Below are 25,403 nucleotides of genomic sequence, written 5' to 3' on the forward strand. Positions count from 1 at the left end.
ACATGTGGAACTACCCTGCCAGCACAGCAGGGCTTAAAGGAGCCTTTGGGCCCACCTAGCCCCACCCCAAATGTAACTGGGTCTCTGAAGCCCAGAGACATTGTGAGGTTCAGTCTCACCAAACTTGCACCTGACCCACCTGAAGGAGCCTGGGATTGCAGCATGGTGCCACCCAAGATCCATACCCCAAACAAAAGGGACAGTGGGGCTGGAGGTCAGGGACACCAAGCACTAAGCAGCCCGGCCCTTCAAGTGCCCTGTTATAAACCCGAACTTTATTCCCACTGCAAACGTGCATCTCCAACAGAGATTCAGGTGCAGTTTTACAGAAAGGTGCACAGAAGGGACTTCTGCTCTGATACCCCTTTGTTTGTGTGCAGCTCCCTCCTCCTGGTGAAGTTCAGAGGAGAGGGACTCCCTGCTGTGCACTTGCTAGGTGCGCAGCACAAGGCATTGCAGTTGTTATTACCAGGTTAGGGAATTTACATTGGCAAAGGTCAATCTGTTTTCTGAAGAGTTTAAAAGTCCTGCAATTTTTTTTTTCTAAAGTTCCCACCCACTCCAGCTTTTTTATGTTTAAAAATATTAAGAAATTGTATACAACCCCTTCCACCCCCCTTGTGAAGAGCATATCGATTTTGAAACACTCAAAATCCAGGAAAGGGTTGAGATTAAACCCTGCCCTGAGCTCCCATCGCCGGGGGAGCTTCTAAAACTTTTGGAACTATGGGAAAATATTCTCTCTTCCTTGTGCTATATTCAGAGGAAGATATTATTCCTACTAAATATTGAGAGAAATTAAAAATAAAACGTATAGTGGGTCTGTAGCTGCAATGTTGACTATTGAGTCACAATAAATGCCTCCATAATATGATATTCCTGTGCTGTGTAGGGTTGAGGTATATTTTTGGCTGAGCTCTCTATGCTACGTTAGATCTACAGGGCATGCGAGATTTTGAAATTTTCTATTACTGGTTGGTCCAAAATCTGAGAAATAGCGGAATAGATGGGGAAGTGCTCTCAGCTAAATCTAATTGTGGCCAAGCTGGGAGAATCTGCTCATTCCTCGGTCACCCTATGAGGGTGGCAAAGGGGCTACATAAATGCTCTACCCTCTGTACCTCTGCGGTTGGGTGTCTGGGTCTGGATTTTGGCAGGAGTGTAACATTTTCAAAAGTGCCTCAGTGACTTAGGAGCCTAAGTGACATTTTCCTTTTCCATTTCCTGTCCTATCTGCATTTTTAGACCCATTCTGAGGGAAAGGAAAAACATGACACTGAAACAACTGGAGATGAGATAACAGTCACACAGGGGGATCCTCAATGGCCAGTGACATGAACAGTAATAATTACAGCTCAGTAATAACAATCATTACAGGAATTGTCTGGTTTTTGTTCATTTCGCATTAAGGTCACACGCACACGATGCCCTCTGGGTTCAAGCCCTTTTGTCTCAGAAGATTTGCCTTTCAGGACTGAGCTGGCAGATTCTTACCTGAACAGGTCACTCCAGCATCCCACTCATGATAACAGTCATGCATTTTCCATTCCATGTTCCCGCAGTGCCAGAGAGCAGACTCGGTACCATCACAGGCAACGTCATCCAGCCAAATTGGTCCAGATCCTGGTCCAAAATGAGCATTACGATGGGCACTGACAACAGCTCCACATTCCAATTGCTTACAAACAACCCCAGCATCTTTCATGTCCCAGTTGCTATCACACACCGTCCCCCACTGATCCTGGTGTTTAACCTCCACTCTCCCGGCACAGGGGCTGCCTCCATTCACCAGCCTCAGCTCCTCAGCACCTGCAAAGAGAGACACAGAGCAGGGTCAAAGCGAGCAGGGAGTCCCCTCCCCAGCGTTATCACAGCAGAGTCCACGCTCGGCAGCAGGGGATCCGCGCCCAGAGCCAGGAGAATCGCAGAGCTGCCTCATGGCGCCACCTGATCCCATCTCAGGGCCTCACACCTGGGGCTATCAGTGCTGCAGCTCTTGCCATTTTATCCCCACTCTGGCGATTTGGGGTGTTTTTACCTGTCTCATGATAACATGATGAAAGGCACCAAGTCACAGAGTTTCTCTTATTCCAAATGGTGCCATCTCCTGTAACTGTCACTGGGACTGAAGCCAGCAAGATGCCGCCATCTCCTACAGCCTGTTGGTATGTGGGTGTGTGGCCACCCTGAGTAAAGCTGTCTGCCACTTCCACCAAAGCCCACGGGGAACACAGCTGTCTCTGAGTGGCTGACGGGGCTGGAGAGGACCCAGGGACTGTGATGGGCAGCAGAGACCCTGTGAAAGGAGGATGGGGAGAGTGAGGGGAGCAGGGCCCTGGGGGGACAGGAGGCAGATTCAAGGGTTGAAAGGCAATGGGTTAAAGATGATGAGTCAGCCAGAAGGAGGGTGGAGAGGGGCTTCTGGAGCAAAGGGAGGAAAGAGGGTGGGGAAGGGAGAGAGTCTATAGAAGGCAGCAAGAGGGACAGAGGGGAGGAGGGTCTGGAAAGGGGAGTAGGAAGGGGCAGGAGCAAGGAGGTGGGTCTGGAATGGGTTTGGGAAGGAGGTCAGAAAGCGGGAGCAGGAGGGAGAAGTGGGGAGGGGAGGGGTGTCTGCAGTGGGGGTTAACAGGGAGGCAGGAGAGAGAGTCAGAAGGGAGGAGAGGGGACAGGGATCTGAAATTGGGGCAGGAGGGAGGAGTGGAGATGGAGCACATGAGGAGCCGGGAGCATGGGGCTGGAGGGGGTTATTGAGAAGGGGGTAGCAGGGAGAGGGCAGGGGGTCTGGAGTGGGGGACAGGAGTGAGAAGCGAGGAATCAGGCAGGAGAGAGAGGAGAAGGGGCAGAAGGAGACATGGGGAGAAGGGAGGTCTTATAAGGGAGGAAAGAGAAGGGAGGGGTGGGGAAGGGTGAACTTGTGGGGAAGAAGTGAGGGGGCCTGAAGCAGGGCAGCAAGAGGATGTGGAGGGGAGGTGTGTAGAGCAGAGGATGGGAGGTAACAGAGCTAGCCTGGAGCAGGGGCCCATGAGGGAGTGTTGGTGGAGGATGGAGGAATTGGGATGGAGTGGGGGGGGGGTCTGGTGCCAGTGGGCAGGAGGTAGGGGAAGGGTTCTGGAGCAGGGAGACAGGAGGAAGTATTGGGAGGGGGCAGGAGGGAAGGAGAGATGGGGAGGAAGGTGAAGGGGATTTTAGAACGGGGGCAAAGCTTCCCAGTCTCACGCAGAGAAGTTGCGGGGGGTGGGGTGGGGTGCAGGAAGTCAGGGAAGTGTCGCTGTTTGCAAAAGGCTAAACCAAACCTGTCATGTTACGGTGACATAATTTCTGTGAATGGTTAATGTCAGGTCAGAATTAAAGTCTCCAGTGTCTCTGTCTGTAACTCACCCCTCAACAATAACAAAATTTCTGAGTGTGAATGTGAACCATGCTGCATTGATTAGCTCAGTGGTTGTCAAGCTAGTTCCCAGCCAGCCCTTTGTCTGTCAGAGGAAATGAACCAGGAGGGAGAGCGAAGGCAGTGCTGGGCAATGGGCAGCAGTTCCATGTGTCCGGGGTGAGGGGAGGGTAAGCGCAGTCTCCAGCTGAGCAGCCAGGGTGAGTTGTGCAGTTTGGGTGCATTAAGCGGTGACTTTTCAGCCTGCGATTCTCACCTCCACTCTGGCAGAAGGGTAGAGCGGGGTTCTAAAGTCCGTAGACAGACTGAATAATATCACTGGATGTTTTTTATAACTTTGTAATTTTTGTTCTGTGGCGCTTGGCATTACAGCCTTGTGCTCCCTGCCAGAGCTTCCTCTCCCCACCTGCCCCACATATTTCCCTCTTCCACTGGTCTCCTCCCACCCTCCTCCCCTGGGTGCTTCCCCTTCCTTTTCTCCCCTTTCTGGCTGACCTCTCTGCGCTGCATGTACAAGCTGCTCCTTCTCCAGATGAGGAGCAGACTCTACCCCCACTCCCTGAAAGCTGCTTTTCTCCCCCTAGCTCTGAGTTCCACCCCTGCCCCCAGTTGTCTCTACAGCTGTTTGCATCTCTGGGGGTTGTGGAGAGGTAAAGCTGGCTGCTGGGAGAGAGGCAGTTCACAGGGACTGTGAGAAGGGGCCACTGCCTGCCACACAGTCCTTGGATATTCCCTGAGAGAACTGGCCCCCAGGACAGGGTGTGAAGAGCCAGGACTGTCCCTGAGACTGGGAACAAGTACGGGCATCATTACAATGCCCATGAGTTACAGCTACATACAGAGTTCCACTGTGAACCCTGGAACTGGCTGGTTGCAGCAGTGGATGGCTGAGCCGGGGACACCGTGTGTAAGGATCCTCTATGGAGCTCAGAGAACAGCGCAGTTCACACCAGTACATGGTCAGACCATGCTGCTCCTTTAATGCCAAGCAAATATAAAACTCCTGTAACCCCTTTGGGGTTTAAAGAGCATGGCCCCTTTAAATCTTTTTCCTGGGGGGAGGGGGAGAGAGAAGAAAAAGGAGGGAAACTCCAGAGGCCAGGCTGGAGCTCCAGGGAGAGAGGGAGAGGCAGCACGGCTGGCCCTGGAGAAGGAAGCAGAGAGAACCTGCCTGAGGCCCAAGGAGAACAGGCCCGATCGGGGACAGCCCAGGACAGGAGCCAGGAGGAGCCCTGTGCTGGGGGGAATCGCCTGAGAAGGACAGGCCGGAGCTGGACCCAGTATCATGGCTGCCCAGAGCTGCATAGAGCTGTGAGTACTGGGGCTTGTGACTCTGCATTGGGAACAAGGCGGGAAGTTGTAGCTAGTTAATTAGGGAGGTGGTCGTTCTGTGGGGCTTTGCACAGAGCGGCAGAAGAGGGCACTGGAGGGTTTGCTGGGGAGAGTTCACTGGCGCCGAAGATGACCAGGAGCCCCCAAGACTCACCACTGGACTGGAACTTTGCTCAGGCCTCCTGAACTGTGTGCGCAGACGCATTGCTCAGTGTCTGCCCTCCCAGACTGTGCTACCACTGGGCCTGTGGGGTTTTGGTTTGAATGCAGCCCTGTTTTACTGCTCCCCCTATATTTCCCCTTGTTGTTTTTCTCCTCTCAGCCCTCTGTAAATAAATATTTCCCTTTGTTATATCCATTGTACTTTTCCTGTGGGGGTGTGTGTTCACTCTGGGGGGGTTTGGAACAGGTGCCCCTGGGGTGGAAGGGATTGCTCCTGCTGCATTCCTGCGCGCGCTGTGTCTTGGCCAGAGCTGCCTGCAGAGCAGACTCCATCTTGGCCACGAGGGCGCTAAAGTTACACTCCACTTTGGTGCAATCCACAGGGTCATTTATTCAGGTATGGCTCACTTCAGTGCAGTCCCACAGGCAACCCATGGGGCATGGTCTGCACTAAGGAAAAAGGGTTTTTTTTTCCAATGGAGTAAACTCAATGATATTCTCACGTAGCAGGACCCAAGGCTGTAACACTGCTCTAGCTAAGTGCACACACAGTTCTGTTTCCCTGCACACAGTAGAAACTAACAACTGTCGGCAGTTTCCTTGCCCTGAAATCCCCCAGCCTGCCCCTCCAGCGAGCTCCAACTGGTTTTGTTTCTTTTCTGCTTCCAAGATCCCGGTCACAACTCCTTCTACTGGTGTCTCCCTTCAATAGACACAATCTGGTGCCAGTATCCTGGCCCCTGCATTGGCAACAGTGGAAACCCCTGGCTTAGCTCTGCCTTGACCATGTGCCCAGTGCCTTTGGCAGTAGCCCCCACTGTCTGCAGATGTTTTTATTACATAAAGGATTTTGATTGCTCCGTCTCTTGAGCCTAAAAGAGAGTTCTCGCCCTGTCATTGGCTTTCGTGAGGTCTGTGATTGTCTTAGGATCAAAGATTCCTGGATGGCAGCCATCATCACCTTTCAGGACAACAACCACATTTACATGCTGCATCTATCATATGCTTGCACCACTTCTGTGACCCAACTTGGAATAATGACCCCACCCAGCATTATGAACGCTGAGGAAGTTCAAATCTGGGGCTGGGAGTGAAACTGCAGCTTTGACCCACTCCTGATATTTTCTCATTTGTTTGCCTGCACCCCACATCATCTTACAAATTTGTTTTCCTGCACAATGTAAAAAGGTCAATAATTGTGAAACACGATCTTCTGGCAAACACTGACCTGGCCTCTACTCAGGGGTCAGGGAGGAGAATTGGGGCACTGAGGAAAAGGGAAAAGTAGCTACATGGTGATATCCCCTTGTACAAGAGTTCGCCGGGGCTCTACCCTCTCTGAGGCGGTGGGGAGCCACACCGGCTCACTAGACACAGTTGATCCCAGGGAATTAGCCCGGCCATGGGGTCCCCCTCGGTAGCCCTTGCTGTAGCCAGCCGAAATCTGGTCAGCGTGGCCCTGGCTTAGGGCGGGGCAACACTGCTGAGTCTGGGTTCGGGCCCTCAGGCAGGGCTGAGCAATAGTAGTACACAGTATTAAGCCCTAGCCCTAGGTCAGGGTGGGGCAACAAACGCTGAGTCAGGGGGCTCAGGCTCTCAGGCAGGACTGAGCAGTAACCATAGGCTCCAGCCTCCTCAGGCCAGGGAGAGGGGGAGTCTGCCACCCAGGAGTTGGGTGGCAGGGGGGACGCAGGCCCTCCCACTCCACTGCGTCCCAGCCTGGGGCCCTAGCAGTGGCCAAAGATCCACTGCGTAGTCAGTGGGGATCCTGGCCACAACACACTAACATAGGCTTTGTCTGCACTGCAGCCAGACTGGGGTCAGCTGCCCCCGAGCTACTTCCATACTCCCGCTTGCACCTTACCTGGGTCCTGGTGTTGGCCTCTGGGGGGTCAAGGAGCATGGGTTCATCGGGGCAGGGGTTGATTGGCAGTACTGGCAACATCTCCAGATAATGGGCGCAGAGTAGGTCTGGCATCTCCTCTGGATAGTGGGCACAGGGCAGGCCTGGCCAGTCTGGGCGGCCGACGTGGGCTGCGAGGTTTTCCCAGTTGCGGGCTAGGCTAGAGACGTCTCGTCTCTCCGGTGGCTAGGCTCCTACTGAGCTCTGAGGGCCGGCCTTTATAGTTCCAGGTCGCTGCCTGACCCTCTGAGGGGCGGGCTCAGAGCTCCCTAGCTCCGCCCACTCTGGCCTCGGGATGGGCTCTTCCCCCTCCGGGGTGGCAGGGAGCCACACCACCTCACTACACCCCTATATTGTAAACTCCCCCACATCACTGTCTCTGTCATGTGAAGCAAACTCAGATTTCCCATAGAAAATAAAAACTATCAAAGCGATGATGCACATTTCCTCATCAATCCAACAAAAATACATTGAGCTGAGTATGTGCTTGGCATCACTATATGACGCTATCCCACAAATAACTGGAGAGTATTTTATACTCCCCCATGTCACTGTGTCTGCATCATGTGAAGCAGTCAAATTTCCCAAAGAAAATAAGAAATATTCAGGGGATGATAAACATTTGCTTGTAAATCCAACAAAAATACACTGAGCTGAACATGTGCTTGGCATCACTATGTGACACCATCCCAAAATCATGCAGTAATTTATTCCTCATGTGATAATAATTGTCCCTCCCCTGCAATGTCAGTCTGATCACCAGCAGTCACCATAGTATTCTCTGCTTTTCGCTCATGTACAGATGTGTTATGGGCTCTAACCCCAGCACATTATATTTGAACTTCTTGGGAATCTGAAATATAAACTCCAAGTAACCTGCTAGGTGGTTTGGTTTGCTCAGGATTTTTTCGGTACCAGCCCCCTAATCACTGCACAGTTACTGAGCTGTCTGTGAAATATACATTAGGGCAGGTTTTTCTCAAAGACAATAATTTAGACCAGGGTTCAGCAACCAACGGCATGTGTGCCAAAGCTGGCACACGAGCTGATTTTTAATGGTACGCCGAGGTCCCACTCAACCCATTGCTGACCTGGATGGATGGAACCCCGGGCCGGCATCGGGCTGAGCGGGGCCAGAGGCTGGAATCCCGGCTGGCAGGAGCCGGCGGATGGAACTCCAGACCAGCAGCATCCCGCTCAGCCCGCTCCTGCTCTGGGTTTCCGGCTGCCGGCCCCATGCCAGCTGGGGTCCTGGCCACTGGGACCCCGGCTGCAAAGGGGCCAGCAGCCAGAACCTAGAAGTGAAAGTAAGGCGGAGTGTACGCGCTCGGAGCTGGATGATGCTGGGGCGGTCCGCTGCAGCTGGAGGCATGGCGCGTGGCGTGCTCCCAGCTGGGGTCCTGCTGGCTGCCAGAACACTCCTGCAAGCTGGCGCTGGCAGCCCCGTGCACCATACTAAGCAGCACGCAGTCAGGCAAGTGAAAGAGGCCGGTGGGAGGCGCAGTGGAGGTGTCCGCATCCCAGCCTGTCCTGCTGCCCCTCTCTTGCCACTGTGCCTGGATACCAGAGCACTGCAGGCACATGCCGTCCCTGCAGCATGCATAGCTGTGGCCCCTGCGGGGGGAGGGAAAGGGAGCGGCAGGCCAAGGGGTCTTCTGCCACCACCCCCCATTTGCCTGCAGATGCAGTGCCCCCACACAGCTAGCCCACAGCTCCCTTGGCAGGAACAGGATTAGTGTGGGGCAGGGACCCATCCAGGTAACCTGGCTGCAACCGGGACTGTCCCAGGCCAGCCCCAAGCTCCTGCCCCCCCAGGACTTCCCCCCTAAACACACACCCCAACCCCCTGCCCTGAGCCCCTCATGCCACCCAGTCCTGACTCCTGCACCCTCCATGCTCCCAGCCCTGACTCCTGCATCATCCACATCCCCACCCCCTGCTCTGAGCCCCCCGCACCCTAACCCCCTACCCTGAGTGCTCCCCCCCTACACCCACACATCCCCAGCCCCTGAGCTCCTCCCCACAAGGGGGGTTGCAATATGACAGTACCTGTAAGAAATTTAAGTTACTTTCACCCCCACTGGAACCCCAGACCAGCAGCAGACTGAGCGGAGCCAGCAGTGGGCTGAGCAGCTCATTCTGCTGCTGGTCTGGGGTTCCGGTTGCCGGCCTTGCTCAGCCCACTGCCAGTCTGGGGTACCGGCAGCCAGCCCAAGGCTCTGCTCCTGGCCTCGACCCAGCACTCTTCAGTCACCCCCCGCTGTAGCCCACATTGGAAAACTCAGCAAGGAAAAGTGTGGGCAAGGATCACCTAAACAGATAAGATCTGAATTTTAATGTTATTTTAAATGTTGCTTCTTAAATATTTTAAAAACCTTATTTACTTTAAATACAATAATAGTTTATTTATATAATATAGATTTATAGAGAGAGACCTTCTAAAAACGTTAAAATATATTACTGGCACACAAAACCTTAAATTACAGTGAACTTGGCACACCACTTCTGAAAGGTTGCTGACCCCTGACTTAGACTGACATTTCTGATTATCAACTTCAGGGTCAGTTTCTCAGGCTGGCACAGCAGCACATCAGGTTCCCATGAGCAGCTCACTGACCTGCCAGTCACATGGGTCATTCTTGTGCTGTTAACACCAGCCCAACAGGTTCCAGTCACTGTATTATTTGAATCATATCTGGGACCCAGATTCAATTTTAATTCTAACTTTAATTAGTTTGGGAATCTTTGGGCCAGATCCACTCCCTAAGATGCACCAGCATCTGCTGATGTGCCCCATGGTCTGCCACCCCCCCGCCCCCATTTGCTATTAAGTCTGCCTAGAGCTGGGACACTGTATGGCAAAGAAACTGCAGCCCCCTCTGTGCTGGAGGAATGAGAGCAGCCCTGAAACTGGGCAGGGGCGGCCTTGAGGGAATGGAACCAATGTGGCCGTGAGAGGCACCAACACAGCACCTCTGCCATGCAGCTTGTGCTGGTCGGGCTTCTCTAGTCTCCGACTAGGATTCAAAGTTTCTCTGCTCCAGTGGAAACCCTGTGGGAGGGAGGCAGGGCTCCTGCAGGATAAATCCTGGAAGAGCTTCTGGTATCCCATGGGCACAGGGCATTGCACACTGCACCCCAGCGCATGCACACACCCCTTCACCGGGAAGAATCAGCTCTGTGTTTATTTGAGTAAATGCTGCTCACTTCAAAATTACAAAACTTCTACTGGCTTCAGTGAGTGAATGGGGGAATGAGGAGCCAGGACTTGGCCCTTGGAGCTGTTGGATTCTGGACCAACAGACATTTCTGTTGGATCCCAAATTACGGACTTATTTATTGGGATTTAAAATCTTAAAGCGATGCGCAGCCAAGACTGTTGGCACCTGAACGACATTGATAACACAGTCAAATCCCTGCAGCATCAAGTGACCATTTCAACAGGAACCCAGCCAGCCAGGCACCTACAGAAACTCCTTCCCACCCATTTCTCATGATGTGACACATGCTCTGGGTCCTTCCCATCCCCAACCTCCCAAACCAAGTGTCTTTTGCTGTGTGCCCTGAAGGTCACCAAATTTGGGCTATTTTGGCCCAGACAGGACAAGAGGTTTCAGAGTCCCAGGGGCCTCACAGAGAAGATCCTGCCAGCCACCCCTCTCCTTTATAAAAACGGGGAATCAGCTCAGGTGTCCGTGCTGACCGTAGCTGTGGCAGTACGGCACAGGGAGAGAGGTGATCCCTCAGGGAGGCCAGTCCCAGGCCATTAAGGACTTTATAATTCGTAACCGACACCTTAACCTCCACCCAGAGCTGGGCAGCCAATGCAGATGTTGCAGCACGACTGTAACATGCTCCCAGTGAGATGCCCTGCCCAGTGAGTCGCTGCCATTTGCACCGGCTTCATTCTCTGAATGGTTCTAAGGTGCAGCCCCACATTATTGTCATTTGAATAGTCCAATCTCTAGGTAACAAAAGCCTCAATAACAGTGGCAAGGTCCAATCCTGAAAGGAAAAGTCACAACCTCCTAGCCAGGCACCGATGGTAAAAAGCTGATTGTAAAAGTTACCACCCTAGTTCCAGTTAACCCGGCTCCCCTGGTGAAACACAGAGGAGACTTACCTGTGATGTCCTGAATTGTAAGGAGAAGAAGCCATAGCACCAGAGTGGAGAGATGTCCCTTCATTGCCAGCCTGACTTGCTGTCCCCTCCTCTCACTGCACTGGCTGCACCTAAGCACCTGCCAGGGCTCCTCTGTGTCTGACAAGTGATAACAAAGCAGTGGAAGGGAAATATATAGATTCAGAGGCTGGCATCAGCTGCGGGAAGGAACCAATAGCAAACCCATCTGCCTTTTTAGTTCTTATCAGTGGTTTTATCTGTGAGTTTATGCAGCTAAAACAGCCAATAAAACTGGAAAGCAACAAACATCACCATATATGAGTGATGAGCCCCCTCCTGACGTCAGGTTTACCACAGCCTCAGATCATCGGGTAACCCCTAATCTCCGGAGCTGGAAGGAAAAGTTCTGTACAAACTATATCTGTGCTGTTTCTCGCCCTGATAGATTCTATATCATATTAAACATGAACTGGGAGACATTAGAGGCTGGTTATTTTATAAACTAGGAAAGAAGTCCCCTGTGCCAAAGGTGATCATTACAAGACCAATTCCCAGTATAGGACATGCCCAATTGTAGACAAGGACAAGTCACTAGAACCAGGTTGTGTCACTCAGATCAGCTTTATAGAAGAATTACTCAGCAGCATCTGAAATATTGACAGTTCTTCTACTAATAGAACTTGGGGCAGGGGTGAAAGTGGGCCGGTACGATGGACTAGTAAAAAGCGGCTGCTGGTCCCGACCCATACGCAATCCATGGTAAAGCACTGCCATACTGCTAACATCATTGCCCCTCTCCTCTCCGGCTGCTGACCCTCAGCCCCTTCTAGCCAAGCCCCTGTCACTTCCAGGGGCCCAGAGCCAGGCCCCCGTATGGGTAAGTGCTAAATGTTACTTTCACCCCAGCCTCGGAGTTTCCTGTCTAGGTCATGATCACCAATGGTAGAGGCAGAGCTTACGGCTTCCTGAGTAGGCCATGACCCTCTCTGCACACACCATGCCCATCAGCGCTGTCAGCAGGAGGAGGGCTCCTTGGAAACAAATTTACTTGATTCATGGGACACAGACAATTCAAGGAACAGGCACAAAGCAAGGGCTTGTATTAAGGGAAACATGTTTAACTCTTTAACTTTGCATTTTCTCCCATGCTGCCCTTTCTGCATGGAGAAAACTCCCTGAGAAAATCTGTGCAACCAACACCTGATCCTCCTTCGAATCCCTCCTTGAGTCTGTACTCTGTTGTGATTCAAGAAAAACATTTGACAGTGAGTGACTAGACTGGCAGGGGAGGAGGTGTTGCTGTGCCTCTGCCCCTTCCTTCCCTCTCCTTATTTTTACCAAACTCCCTGCCCCAATCCTGCCTTTCCTCCTCACTCTGCCCTCCCACTACTTAAACAAACAGTAATGACAAAACAGGAAATTGCATCAAACTAATATAAGGGCCCCACTGTCAATCAAACATTAACCCGACCCTTTACCCCTTAAGCCCTGCCCACCTGTCACCAAAAGTCCCGCCCCCGGGGGTATTACTTCCAGGATCAAGCCAGACACATGACCAGAAGCAAGGTGTGTCATGTGACCCCCCCCCCAAGAACTCCTCACACTGCCTTCTACAAATCAGGATGGGTTTTGCCCCAGTAGGACCTCCAGTCGGGGGGAGTTCCGGGGCAGGCTGACCCATCCGGAAGTGGGTCATGTGATCCCTCTAACAACTCCTCCCACCACCCTCTAACAATCAGGAGGGGTTTCAGCTGCTGAGGACCACCCCGGAGAGGATATTTGACCTATTGGGGGCATTCTGGGGTGGGGTGATCCATCTGGAAGTGGTTCTTGTGACCCCTCTAAGAATTCCCCCCAATGCCCTCTACCAATTGGGATGGGTTTTGGCCACAGAGGGCTGTCCTGAGAACATATTTGACCAAAATAGGGCAGGTTCTGGGGAGGACCCATTAGAGGGTCATGTGATCCCAATCAGAGTGCAGCAGCACCACCCCATAAGTCCCTGCGCTGGGCAGAAGAGGTCATCTCTTACCAAGAACGCGTGTTTTAGAAATTGTTGAAATGCTGAGAGGAAACATGGACTCCTTCACCTCCCCCATGAAAACTTCAGACTTTGTTTTAGCCCTGAGGGCCTTCAACCATCTGCAGGGAAAGCACTACATCAATGACAGTTCCGAGGAGGGGGAGGGAGCAGCTGAGGGGAGCCCTTTGGCCCACCCGTTGATGGATAAGCCGGAACTCAACCCCGAAACCCAACTGCTCATGAGACACCCAGATGAGCGTGCCGACCTCTCGTCGTCCACCCCCCTGGAGGAGAAAGGCGAATGCAGCTCAGGGGATTCACCGGCAGACAAGGTGAACAGAAAAGACATCACTCAGGTAAATGAACAATTTAGAAGTAACATTAGAGCGTGTGTGTGTGTGTGTGTGTGTGTGTGTGTGTGTGTAATGGGGTTAGGAACTGGGGTTGTGTAAATCTAAAAACAAGCAGTGGGAACTTCCACTTGTTTCTTTTCTGAAAATCTCTCGACAGCTCAACGATGCCTTTCTAGAGGACCCAGAGGCCCTGAACAATGTTGCGTCAAACAGCGAAGATGAACTGGGCCTGCCTTCTTTTTGCTCAATGCTGATACAAATGGTTGAAGAGGACTCCGAGGATGACGGCTATGAGGAGTTTAGGAGGACGCTTGGAATGGAACTAACTGAGCCAGTGCCACATTGTGAGTGTAAAAAAAGTCATGTGGACTATTGCTTATTGCAGTCCTTAATCACTGTCCTAGGGAAAGCTTTTTGAAGATTGTGAGGGCTGTGTCATAGATGCGCCAGGCCAGCGGGACCATGACTGTGTGACTTGGACTTCATGGATATAAACTACAAGCTCCGGGGCTTGTGTGCTGAGCTGTGTTTGGAAAGCTTATTAAACACTGTTATTGCCATAGGTGATGCTTTGCAATGTCTATGCTTAACTCAAGAACATTTAGCGCAAGGGGTGACATTGATAAATGCTGTGCAATTCAGTGGAGACCCTGACCAGTTTTAAAGAAAATGACCAAACCGGAAGATGCTCCTTACAGCATTATATTAACCTTCTGGTCCACACAAAAAGTTACAGAGCCCTGTTTTAGAAAAACACTATTTGTAAGAAATCTAAAACGATTAAGTTAGAGAATGATGAGGGGACAAACATTCAATATAAAACTTGTTAGCTGTAAGTAAAAAAAAACCTCTTGAAAAGGGCTTTGTGACTTTCTGTGTTTCTATTAGAAGGTCTCTGTGGCCCTTAAGTGAGCTAATAGTTTTAATGGAGAATCTTGGTTTGTTTTCAAGGAGCTGTATGTCTTTTAAATGAAAAAAAAATTAGTTTGTGAAAACCTAGCTCTTGTGTCTTTGTGTAAAAGAGACCCATTTACAGCAAAAAAGCTGAAATGTATCTTGTAGAATCTTGAGTGGGGGGAAACCTAAAAATGTGTTTAAAATTAAAAATAAACAGGGATGGTTCAGACGTGTTTGAGTACGATAGAACTGACGCACCCTGTTGAACTAAATGGTTTTTACCACACCCCCACTGAATAGCCAGGGCGACTGAGATTACTAACCCTTGTTGCCGTCAGGGTTAATCGTATTTGTGATTAGTAATTAAATTTGACAGGTGTACACCCACAGTAAGAGAGGTGGATGGGTGGGTGCGAATGGTGAGCTCTGATTAATATGAAATGAAATAAAACCTCAGGAGTTCACAGATGCTATTGGACAGTTTAAATATAACCCAGATATTGGTTGAACGCTATGGGTCACTCTTTCTAGCAACTCAAAGTAATTAAAATAATATATTTACAAAGATAAACAAGGGTCTAACCCAAAACTGAAATGTTTCAAGGGTTCACAAACCTCCACCATACTTTAGAACAAGCATTTGCTCCAAAGACAATCAAAAATGTACTGGTTTTTTTTAGGGTGCTTACTATGGTTGTGATACACCCATTTTATTTCAAAACCCACCCCCAAACTTTGAGCATGAAAGAAACATATTTAACAAACAAACAAACATGCCCCTAGACATTCATTGATATCTGCAAGGGCCCCCACTGGGGAATGGGGGTGTGACAGTCAGCAGCGATCCCCTACCAGCTAGTAGCCTTATAATAGCTGGCAACCATTAGGGGAAATTGGACACCTCACGGACACAATAGCCTGAACTTTTGAACTGTCTTCCCTTATTGGTCTTGAGGCAGTTGAATCTGGTCCTAAGCCGGTTTTTGCTGAGCAGATTGCAGAAGTGCAGGGTTTGCTAACCACCAATCAAATGCTAACACGACCGAAGCCTGTGTGTGAGTGTGTATAAAAGATTCTTGTTTTTTGTATGGAGTAGAGTCTTTGTACCAAGGTGCAAAACTCTCCTTTCTTCTGCAGAATAAAGCAACCTTTCCTTATCCCTGTCTGGCCGTCATTGGCTCTCAGGTAGGCGGACCCGACATTTCGGTAACAGGGGTACAGGAACATTAAGGATTGTTGTGTAGGGTGAATTACTGTTTTTTCATTGAAACAGAAAAATGTATTTTAACTAAAAGAAAAAAAATAGCCAAAAGCAGCCTAGTTGTGCAGACAACTTAATTCCCCTACCCCAGATCACAAAAGGCAATGTTAGGGGAGTCCTTAAGTATCTGTTAATTCAGAGTTGTGATGATCAAATCAATCGGCTAACTACAGACTTTTGAAGTCTGTTTGAAACTGAGGTTACGTCTACATTTCCAAAGTTACAGCACCTTTTTAAGTCTGCTTGAAACAAAGAATTAGGATGGTATAAAAACCTGTTTTTTGGACACAAACCTCTTTCAAGAGAAACTGTCTTGAAGTGAATTGCTGCTGGACTGCAAGAGGAGATATGCTCCCTGTTTTTAACTCTGAAAATATATATTATATAATATCACTCTTTGGCCATGTTGTCCTTACGAAATAATGCTACCTCTGTTCCTTGCAATATGATCTATTTAGCATGGAACCAGTAACTTAAAGCTGCATTTCACCACCAGGCCAAGGTAAAAAGCAAAACACTTTTTTAACTATAACTGTGCTTAATACTGTTAAAATAATAATAATTTTAAAAGATCAGATATTACACAGATTATATAAGGGTTTGATGCATTTAGGGAATAATACTAACTAAAATTTTTGCTTGTTCTTTAACCTAAAGGCCCAAACACACATGGGGGAATCCAGGGCTGCCCAGAGGATTCAGGGGGCCTGGGGTCCTCGGTGGTGGGTCCCGGGCCGGAAGGACCCCCTGCCACCGAATTGCCGCTGAAGACCCAGAGCGGAAGACGCTCCAGAGGCCCGGGCCCTGCAAGAGTTTTCCCGGGCCCCCAGAGTGAGTGAAGGACCCTGCTCCAGGAGCCCTGAAAAACTCTTGTAGGGGCCCCTGCAGGGCCCGGGGCATGGGGCAAATTGCCCCACTCCCCCCCCCGGGCATCCCTGGGGGAAACAGAACAGCCATGTGCTAGCAACCCTATATCCTGTGGTAGAAGGTAACTTTCTGCAATTGGCTTTTAAATGCATATTGGTTTATTGAAAAGTATTTTGTTGCAAACTGTTAGTTTTAAACTGCTGGGGGTTATGGCTGCAAACATGGTATGGTGGGTTTCAAACTAACAGAGTGTTTTTCTGTGCAAAATGGTTTTTAAATTTTTTTAAAGCAGTTTGGTTTTTATTCTGCAAGAAAAAATGAGATGTGTTTTGTTTTTTTTCTAAAATGTGGTGGTTTGTCCTCTTAAAAGAGTTGGCTTTAATATTTAAATTGTTAATGATTCAGGGGCCTAAGCTAGAGATAAGTGTGGATGTTTTAAAAAGTATTTTGATGCAAATCACTGCTGGTGTGTGTGTGTGTGTGTGTGTGTGCAAAACATAGGATTTGGGTTTTTTTAAGTATATGGCTGCAAACTATTGGTTTGGTGTGTTTCAAACTAACAGGTGTTTCTGTACAAAATGGATTTTAAAATTTGATTTTTAAAGCAGTTTGGTTTTTATTCTGCAAAATGAGATGTGTTTTTAATAATGTTCATGGGTTGTTGTTGTTGTTTTTTTTAAAGTGGTAGAAAGAAATTCAAAACCTGTGTTTGTTGTACAGCTTGAAATGGATTATTTTGTTTTAAAGTTATGACTTTTTAAATAGACAAACACCCTAATGAATATTTAGTTTTTAAGTTTTCAAGACGGTTTCATGTGTTTTATAATAATATTGTTTGCTCCACAGTATGGTCAAAACATGAGAGATGAGCTGCCAAAATCTTAACAACTGGTTCCCTATAAAAAGTTCTGATTTAAGGAGGGGGAGTGGGGGAGGGGTCATGGCGGGGGGGAGACATACCCGTGGGGCCGGGGGCCCCTGCAGGGCCTGGGGCAAATTGCCCCACTTGCCCTCCCGGCAGCCCTAGAGCTTGCAGCCCCCTCCCCCCTTACCTTGCCGGCAGCTCAAAGCAGCAGGACGACTCAGGAGCTCAGCTGAGCTGCCCAGCTGGTGCCGGCGGCTGGCCCCGCTGCAGCTGAGGGGAAGTGGGGGAAGGGCTGGGGGAGCCTCAGCCTCCCCAGCTGGGAATCCTGGGAGCAACAGGATGGTCCTGGACCGGAGTTCTTTGCCCACCCTCTGGCCCTTTAACAACCGGTTCTCCACGGAGGTCTAATTTTAGCAACCGGTTCTTGGGAACCAGTGGGAACCTGCTCCAGCTCACCACTGCTTAGACCAGAGCGAAAACAAGCTCAAAAGAAAAAGGAAAGAGACAGCTGAAAAGGAAAATTCACCAGCATCAGTGACTGATGGATGGATGAAGCCCAGTAAATATATTTTGCTTATTGGTTTGGTTGTTTTATGAGGTTCTGTATTTTAAGTAAACACATACGTGTGGGTGAGAAAGATGGCAAAGTTAAGTTTTGTAAAATGTTTTTTCCCTCTAATCAGGCATGTGCAGCTGTCCTGACAATGCTGTAGTCAGAGCAACAGAGACACTTCCACCAGAACCACCAAAGAACCAGGAATCTGCTTTGAGACCTTTAACAACACCAATGCAAAACAGCACAAGAGTGCAGATAAAGTATCAGAGCTGTCCAAACCTCATATATGTCAAGCCCAAGGGCAAAACAAAAGACTCTGGTAAAAACCAACCATGCAAACACAACTCCAGTTTCTCCGCAGCCACCACCGCACCAAGCCCTGAGAAAGCTGTGAGCGAAAACGCCCACATTCACAAACCCGGAGCACATGACCTAGGGGTTGTGAATGAAAAACCAAGGACTGAGAAACTATTCTCCCAACACCATAAGCTCGTCACACCTTCCCCATATTCTATTATTTGGGAAAAGTAGGATGCTTCATTCAGAAAACTGATGAATGCTGCATCCTCGGGACTTCTAAAAGAACGGTATTCTAAAAAGATTTTGGGAAAATATGATGTTTCATTCAGCATACTGGTGGATGCTGTATCCTCAGGGGTTCTAAAAGAAAGGAGGGCTGGAAACTACATAAAAATGCATACGCTCTTGCGGGTGACTTTTTGAAAAATACTTCAATTTTTCCAAAGGGTGGCTCTGAGCAGGCCTGACTCTTCGTGGAAAGGGGCTTGGGTAAAAGGGGCACCCTCAGGGGTACACATCAGCTACGGTGTAAACAAAAGGGGGACAGTGCTTGGGGGATAAACAGATGGCTGCCAAAAAGTTCCAGGCCAGGGTCACTGTACAAATTTAAAAAAATAAGCTAAAGAGATAATGAGGAAAAAAACAGAAAGAGATGCTCCCTACTGGAGGCCCTCAAACTGGCTCGTCTGAAAATGGGGAGGGGGAATCTGACCTGTGGGGTGCTGATGACTCTCACACAGAGACTGATTTAGAAAATTCCCCAGAAGACACTCTAGATGGGGTCCCACCTACTCCTGATGACCCTCACGGAGGCCCCTGGGAGTCTGACTATCAAATAGCCAGAAGATGCCGCTGATGGTCCTGTAGAGGAACCCCCAAGTAACCCTGAAAATGCAGAGGTGTATATGGAGAGAGTGAGAAGTTGGCAAAGTGAATTACCTAGATTTGGGGGGTCGGTGTATTGTGAGAAATTTCGTTTAGTCAATCTTGAGCAAATAAATTCAGCTCAGCAGGTGGTTGAAGCCATACACAAGGGGATACAGTTAGTTCTCGATGATGTTAATGGTAGGGTAGGCCCTGATGATTATGTTCAGTTACATTTAGAGAGCTGTAATTTAACTAATCCTTTGTTTTCGGTCAGAAGAACTAGGGATGAGCTGTCTGCTGAGGATTTCTTCAGTCAGACCTCAAAGCTGCTACAGAGCAATAAAGAGTTGCATGTTGATGGGACGTAGCACCTCATTGTGACAGTTGTAAAAACAGGGGTGGGGGTGGTCGTAGAGTTTTAAATTCTATACTCAGTAGTCAAATCGTCCATAAAAAGAAACAATGTTTAGTAGACTTGATTTACACCAGTTCCAATCTGTGTTTTGCAGGTGAGCTCTTGGCCGTCATGTCCAACTGTAAACCTACGGATGCGGAATTGTTAGTGGGGGCGAGAAAGTTGCATGAGAAACTGGGGTGGTCAGATCAAAAAAAGGTTCTGCTCAGTGATGTAGCAACATTTGAACAGCATTTAGGAGTCAGCATACAGGTGGTGATTTATGCAGCAAAAGGCGGATGGGGCTTTGTTAAAACAAAGTCTTGGTGTACCCCAAGATGTTTTTCATCCAGTTGCACAATGAGCATTATATGGGGTTCTGAATGTGAAAAAGTTGTTCAATGCAAATAATTATTGTGACTTTTGTCACACAGAGTACAGTCAGAACCACTCTTACAGGTATTGTTGCCACCTCTGCTTAAGCGTAACATGCTCACTCAGCTTGGGTGTGCAGCTGAGGTGTCCTAGCTGTAGACTGTATTGTCAGTCCAAAGAGTGTTTAGACAGACACATCGACTGCGCATTGAAAATACAAGTTGAATGCCTGTCTAAAACTTTGTGTGATAAGTGCCAGTCTTATGTGTACAAGCAGCACAGGTGTAAAGAGAGGCATTGTAAGCAGTGTCAAGTATCAGAGGGGTGAGTATTCACCCACGAAAGCTCATGCTGCAAAACATCTGTTAGTCTATAAGGTGCCACAGGCAGGGACGGCTCTAGTAATCCGGCCGCCCCAAGCAGGGCGGCATGCCGCAGGGGGCGCGCTGCCGGGCGCCGGTCCCGCTGGTCCGGCGGCTCCGGTGGACCTCCCGCAGGCATGACTGTGGAAGGTCTGCCGGACCCGCCTGCTGCCCTCCTGGGAAAATGCCGCCCCACGCGCGTGCTTGGCGCGCTGGGGTCTAGAGCCAGCCCTGGCCACAGGATTCTTTGCTCCATTGTAAGCAGTGTCAGGGTTTGATCACTGGTGATATAGACAGCCACCTGTGTTTTGTGAACAGCATTAGAAAGCCCAAATCTTCAGAAAAATATATTTGTTACAATTTTGAATGCATGCAGGAGATGGGGTTGCACGTGCCCAATTACATTTTTGCTATGTCCCTAAAGCCAGAAAAATCCTGGGAATTTAAGAACTGTGAGTGTCTTTCTATCTTTGTTAAGACCTTTATTGGCAAAGAGTTCCGGGACTACACGTTCCTAGCACCCAATTCCAAAGGCTATGATGCGTACTTCGTCGTTAGACAGTTACTGAAGGAAAAGATGTACATAGAACTCATCACTCAGGGTAGTAAACTAATGTGTGTGGAAATTAAGGCCCTGGGCATTCATTTTATAGACTGTTTAAACTTCTTGCCCATAAAGTTTAGCAAGCTCCCGCGAGGGTACAAAGAGTATTTTCCACATTTTTAACACTTTTTTTAAACAATTTTTAAGCCACAGGCAAACAGCCCAACCATCCCTGTCCCCTTAATTAAATTCCTGAATTTTAACCAGGTTACCATGAACGATATCACTCTCCTGAGGATAATACAGCAAGATAAAGAACTGATGTTGCTTGAATGCCAGCAAACACCGGGACCATACGCAGCTACGCTTTGTCATGCAATGATACCAGATTACTTGCTACTAGCATGGCGTGGTCAAGTGTCCTACCATGGAGGACAGAATAAGGCTGCCCTGCCCAGAAACCTTCTGCAAAGGCTTTTGGAGTACCTCCAGGAGTGCTTCATGGAGATGTCCCTGGAGGATTTCCGCTCCATCCCCAGACATGTTAACAGACTTTTCCAGTAACTGTACTGGCCGTGAATGCATCCCTAGTCCTCAGGGAAAATTAATCATTAAAAAACGCTTGCTTTTAAACCATGTTTTATATTTACAAAGGTACACTCACCAGAGGTCCCTTCCATGGCTTCATTGTCTGGGATAGTGGCTTGGGAGGGCTGGGACGGTAATTCCATCAGGGTGAGAAAAAGCTCCTGGCTGTTGGGGAGAATGGAGTGCTGTGTGCTCTCTGCAAGCTTGTCCTCCTCTTCCTCCTCCTCATCTTCCCCATCCGCAGAATCCTCAGGCATGGCTGAGATTACCCCCACCTCGGAATCCACGGACAGGGGTGGGGTAGTGGTGGCGGACCCCCCCTAGTATTCCATGCAGCTCAGCGTAGAAGCGGCATGTTTTCAGCCCTGCCCCGGACCTTCCGTTTGCTTCTTTGGTTTTCTGGTAGGCTTGTCTGAGCTCCTTAACTTTCACATGTCACTGTACTGAGTCCCTGGTGTGGCCTCTCTGCATCATAGCCTTGGAAATTTTTTCAGATGTTTTTCCATTTTGTCTTTTGGAACGGAGTTCTGTTAGCACGGAATCCTCTCCCCATATAGCAATGAGATCCACTACCTCCCGTGCAGTCCATGCTGGAGCTCTTTTTCGATTCTCAGGAGACTGCATTGTTACCTGTGCTGATGAACTCTGCATGGTCACCTGTGCTGGTGAGCTCTCCACGCTGGCCAAACAGGAAATGAAATTCCAAAGTTCGCGGGGGTTTTCCTGTCACTTGGCCAGTGCATCCGAGTTCAGATGGCTTTCCTGAGTGGTCACAATGGTGCACTGTGGGATACCGCCCGGAGGCCAATACCATCAAATTGCGGCCACATTAACCCTAATCCGACATGGCAATACCGATTTCAGCGCTACTCCCCTCGTCAGGGAGGAGTACAGAAATCGGTTTTAAGAGCCCTTTATATCAATATAAAGGGTTTCGTTGTGTGGATGGGTGCAGGGTTAAATTGGTTTAACGCTGCTAAATTCAGTATAAACGCGTAGTGTAGACCAGGCCACATACAGGGAACATCAGGCAGGGCAGTCTGCTGGAGCAGCAGAAAATTCTTGCAAGCTCCTGTTGAAGGATATGCCGGAGTGAATTTTGATGGAGTTTTAGCTGTCCTTGGTCCTTATTGTGGATGCGAAATTAAAGGCAGTGCACTATAACATGCATACACAGTGTTTAATCAGAGGGTCCTAGGTACCAGTTCACACCCAAGGGTTTGTTTTACGTGGCTGTATCTGAGCATATCATGTTAGCTGTGCCCTGAGGGAGATGCTGCAAATTCCCTCCCTTTGCTGCCCTCCCTGCTGGTTCTAGTCTCATCAGTACAGAATTTGAAGAGATGCCCTTACCTTTTGCGCAGATGAGGGAGCTCTGGGTCACCTCCTTTTCCATGTGTTTAGGCTGCTCAGCATAGAGGGGAGGAGACCCAAGCAGATGTGACTTCATGAAATGCTAAGCATGGTGTTCTGGTCTACCCTGGCCTTGGTGCTCCCTATAGGGAATTGGGGGTTACAGTAACCTACAGATTACACACATAGTAAGTGGTGTTATGGTGGGGGAAGGGACTAGAAGAACTGGCTGTGAGGAACATCTGCCCATAGCTTAGCAGGCAGGGGTCAGGGATGCCCATTCTTCTGAGGCCAATCCCATCCCGCTCTGTGGCTGGAGCCTGCAATGTCCCCAACAGACCATGTTTGTCACATTTACCAAGCACAGGGTGTCCTGAGGAGACAGAATCTTATTTGGGATCCACTTTAGCTTCGTTGCCAGCTTTCCTCATCCCCAGCTGAGCAGATTTCAGCACAAGTAGGAAAGAATCCTAATTAGCTTCCAGCAATGATTGGGATGAGACAGAAAGTATGTTCCCCCGCTCTCAGGGGACAGGACTTTCTACCATATCTCAACCAACAGGGGCTTGACCAGGGTGTCCTTCCATCCTATCTCCAGCTCCCGAGACGTCCCATTCCCACAGGCTCCAACGTTTGGCTTCGTCTCGGCACTAACTGTGAAATTCACGATACCTGAGATATAATTGCCCATGTACCAAACCAGAGAGAGAGACGATTAAATCCTGAGTGACTCAGAGTAGTTCTGGCTTCGTGCTAAACTGATCAGAATGAGCCCCAGCAGAGAGATTTTCACCCACAGGGCACTGCACAGACATTACCCGTCCTCGTCATGTGAGGTAGGGAAGCTGAGCTCTTCAGCCAAGCAGGCAACGTCAAGTCCTTCCAACAATGAGCCCGGTAGCCCAGAGTGGGGAGGGAGCTCTTGTGGCATCCAGCACATCAACTCTCAGTCACAGGTAAACAAATGACATCAGGGCTGCCTCTAGGCACCAGCAAAACAAGATGTGCATGGCACTCCGCCCTCTCCGACTCTCTCTCTTTTTTTTTTAATGCTCTCGGTGCTTGGGGCGGCAAAAAACCTAGAGCCTGCCCTGAATGGCACTGACAGGAGACAGGGGCACACATAGCACAGAGAGGGACAGATCAGGTGCCTGTGCGGGGTAAAGACAGACAGAGAGGGAGAGTGAGCACCAGACACTCAGACTGAAGTCGTCCAGATGTGGTTTCTCCTCTCATCGGGGCACACACAACCATTGTCACCCTCTGGGGAGAAGGGCTGGCCTTGGTAAACTGGGAACTTGCCAGCGAAGTTTTGACCTGCGAGCAGGAGAGACATGCTGGTGTGGTGCAGGCTGCGTGTGACACAGATGCTGCTGCTCTGCTCAAGGGGTGAGCACTGGAAAAGCTCCCGTCACCCCCATCTCTGCTGGGACTCTGTTGTGTATTTGGTTGTCATGGTTTTTGTTCCTATGGCAACTGAGTTAGATTATTAGGGGATAGCCCAGCTAGCTTGAGCTGGTCAGGTGAGCTCTGTGTCTGTAAATAAATGGTAGCTTTGTTAGCTGTCTGCTCTCTGGCCTCAAGTGATTTCTTCCTAAACCGGCTGCCCCCAAGGATATAACAGACTCAATACTGACTGTTCAGGACAGTAACGTCAGGGATAAGGGAGGGTTCTTCAGAGAAGACAAACTGAGCTCCCTCTCATCCATGTCCAGGAGGTTCCCACCACTGATATGGCAAGGTGGTACTGCACACAGACATGCTGCTGTGTGCAAGGTCTTGTCCTGGGCCAGAGAGGTGAAGCACAACCCCCTACTGTCCTCTCTCATAAACACTCCATGGCAGTTCTCAGAGGTAACCTAGTGTCCTGGTCTGGGTTTGTTCACATGTGTGCACACACACTATCTGTCAAGGAAGCAGCACCTACACAAAGGGAGCAGAGAGGGAGCGGGACAGAACGCACTTGATTGCATTTGTCCAGGTAGTTGAATATGTTGGCTCAAAGGAGGAAGTCTTCCCCACGGATGATGGAGTAGGGCAGGGTCAGGTCAATGAAGAAAGCCTAGAAGGCTGTCAGGGAGACAGGCACAGACATCCTGAATCCAATCTCCTCCTCCAGGGAGAAGGCACCGGCTTTCCATTCAGTGATGGTGTTGTGGATGGTGAATGAGACACTGGCATTCCCAGTGGAACTGAGAGATGATCTTTAAGCTAGAGACTTTGGGCTGGATTTTCAAAAGCACCTAAGTCACTAGGAGTTTGGCATCTAACTCCCGTCATTATTTTTCAAAATTCCACCTCTTACCAATGTTTAAACCATGCTTGTATACTATATTTGGGGGTTTAATGCACAGTAATATTGTGTGTGTTAGAGAGTGAAGGTCTTAGCTATGAATATTACCTTTGGAAGGATGCTTTTGAACAGAATTGACATTTTTAGTAATTAGGTAACTGACTAAATTCCTAAGCTTTAACTTTAGCATTACACCAATTGAACTTTTATTGATGTTCCCATAATATAATTGGCAGATAAACTAAATTGGTAAATCAACAAAGTTCTGGGAATCTAAGGGAATCCCTAATTCTTGAGTTGGGACAAAAATTGCCAGCCCAGATTTATATAGAATACAATAGTTTCTTTATGTAACAATACTGTCAGACTTGGAGGAACTGATTTGGTCTATTGCCTATTGACAGATTTTAACTTTCCTTGTCAAATTAATTCTTTTTAATTTTGTGAAAAGACCCTACCAAATAACCTGCTTTATTTTGTTTTCTGTAATTCTCTCAAATTATTTTTGCTAATAAAACTTGTACATTTACAATTCTCCTCCAGTCTGTACTTGAGCCTAGGAACAGAGCCACAGGAACCGTGAGAAAGGTGGCATAG

At 49.1% G+C, this 25,403-nt stretch overlaps 1 protein-coding gene across 1 annotated transcript in view; it reads right to left on the reverse strand.

The window, feature by feature from the left end:
- Positions 1-25,403, reverse strand: part of LOC123355760 (scavenger receptor cysteine-rich type 1 protein M130-like) — a 301,663-nt gene that overhangs the window by 183,787 nt on the left and 92,473 nt on the right. The window contains exon 4 of the mRNA XM_044998406.1: positions 1,495-1,809. Coding sequence (XP_044854341.1) covers positions 1,495-1,809 — 315 coding nt within the window. The remainder of the gene's footprint in view (positions 1-1,494; positions 1,810-25,403) is intronic.

This window comes from Mauremys mutica, chromosome 1, assembly GCF_020497125.1.
Source record: "Mauremys mutica isolate MM-2020 ecotype Southern chromosome 1, ASM2049712v1, whole genome shotgun sequence".
Taxonomy (NCBI): domain Eukaryota; kingdom Metazoa; phylum Chordata; order Testudines; family Geoemydidae; genus Mauremys; species Mauremys mutica.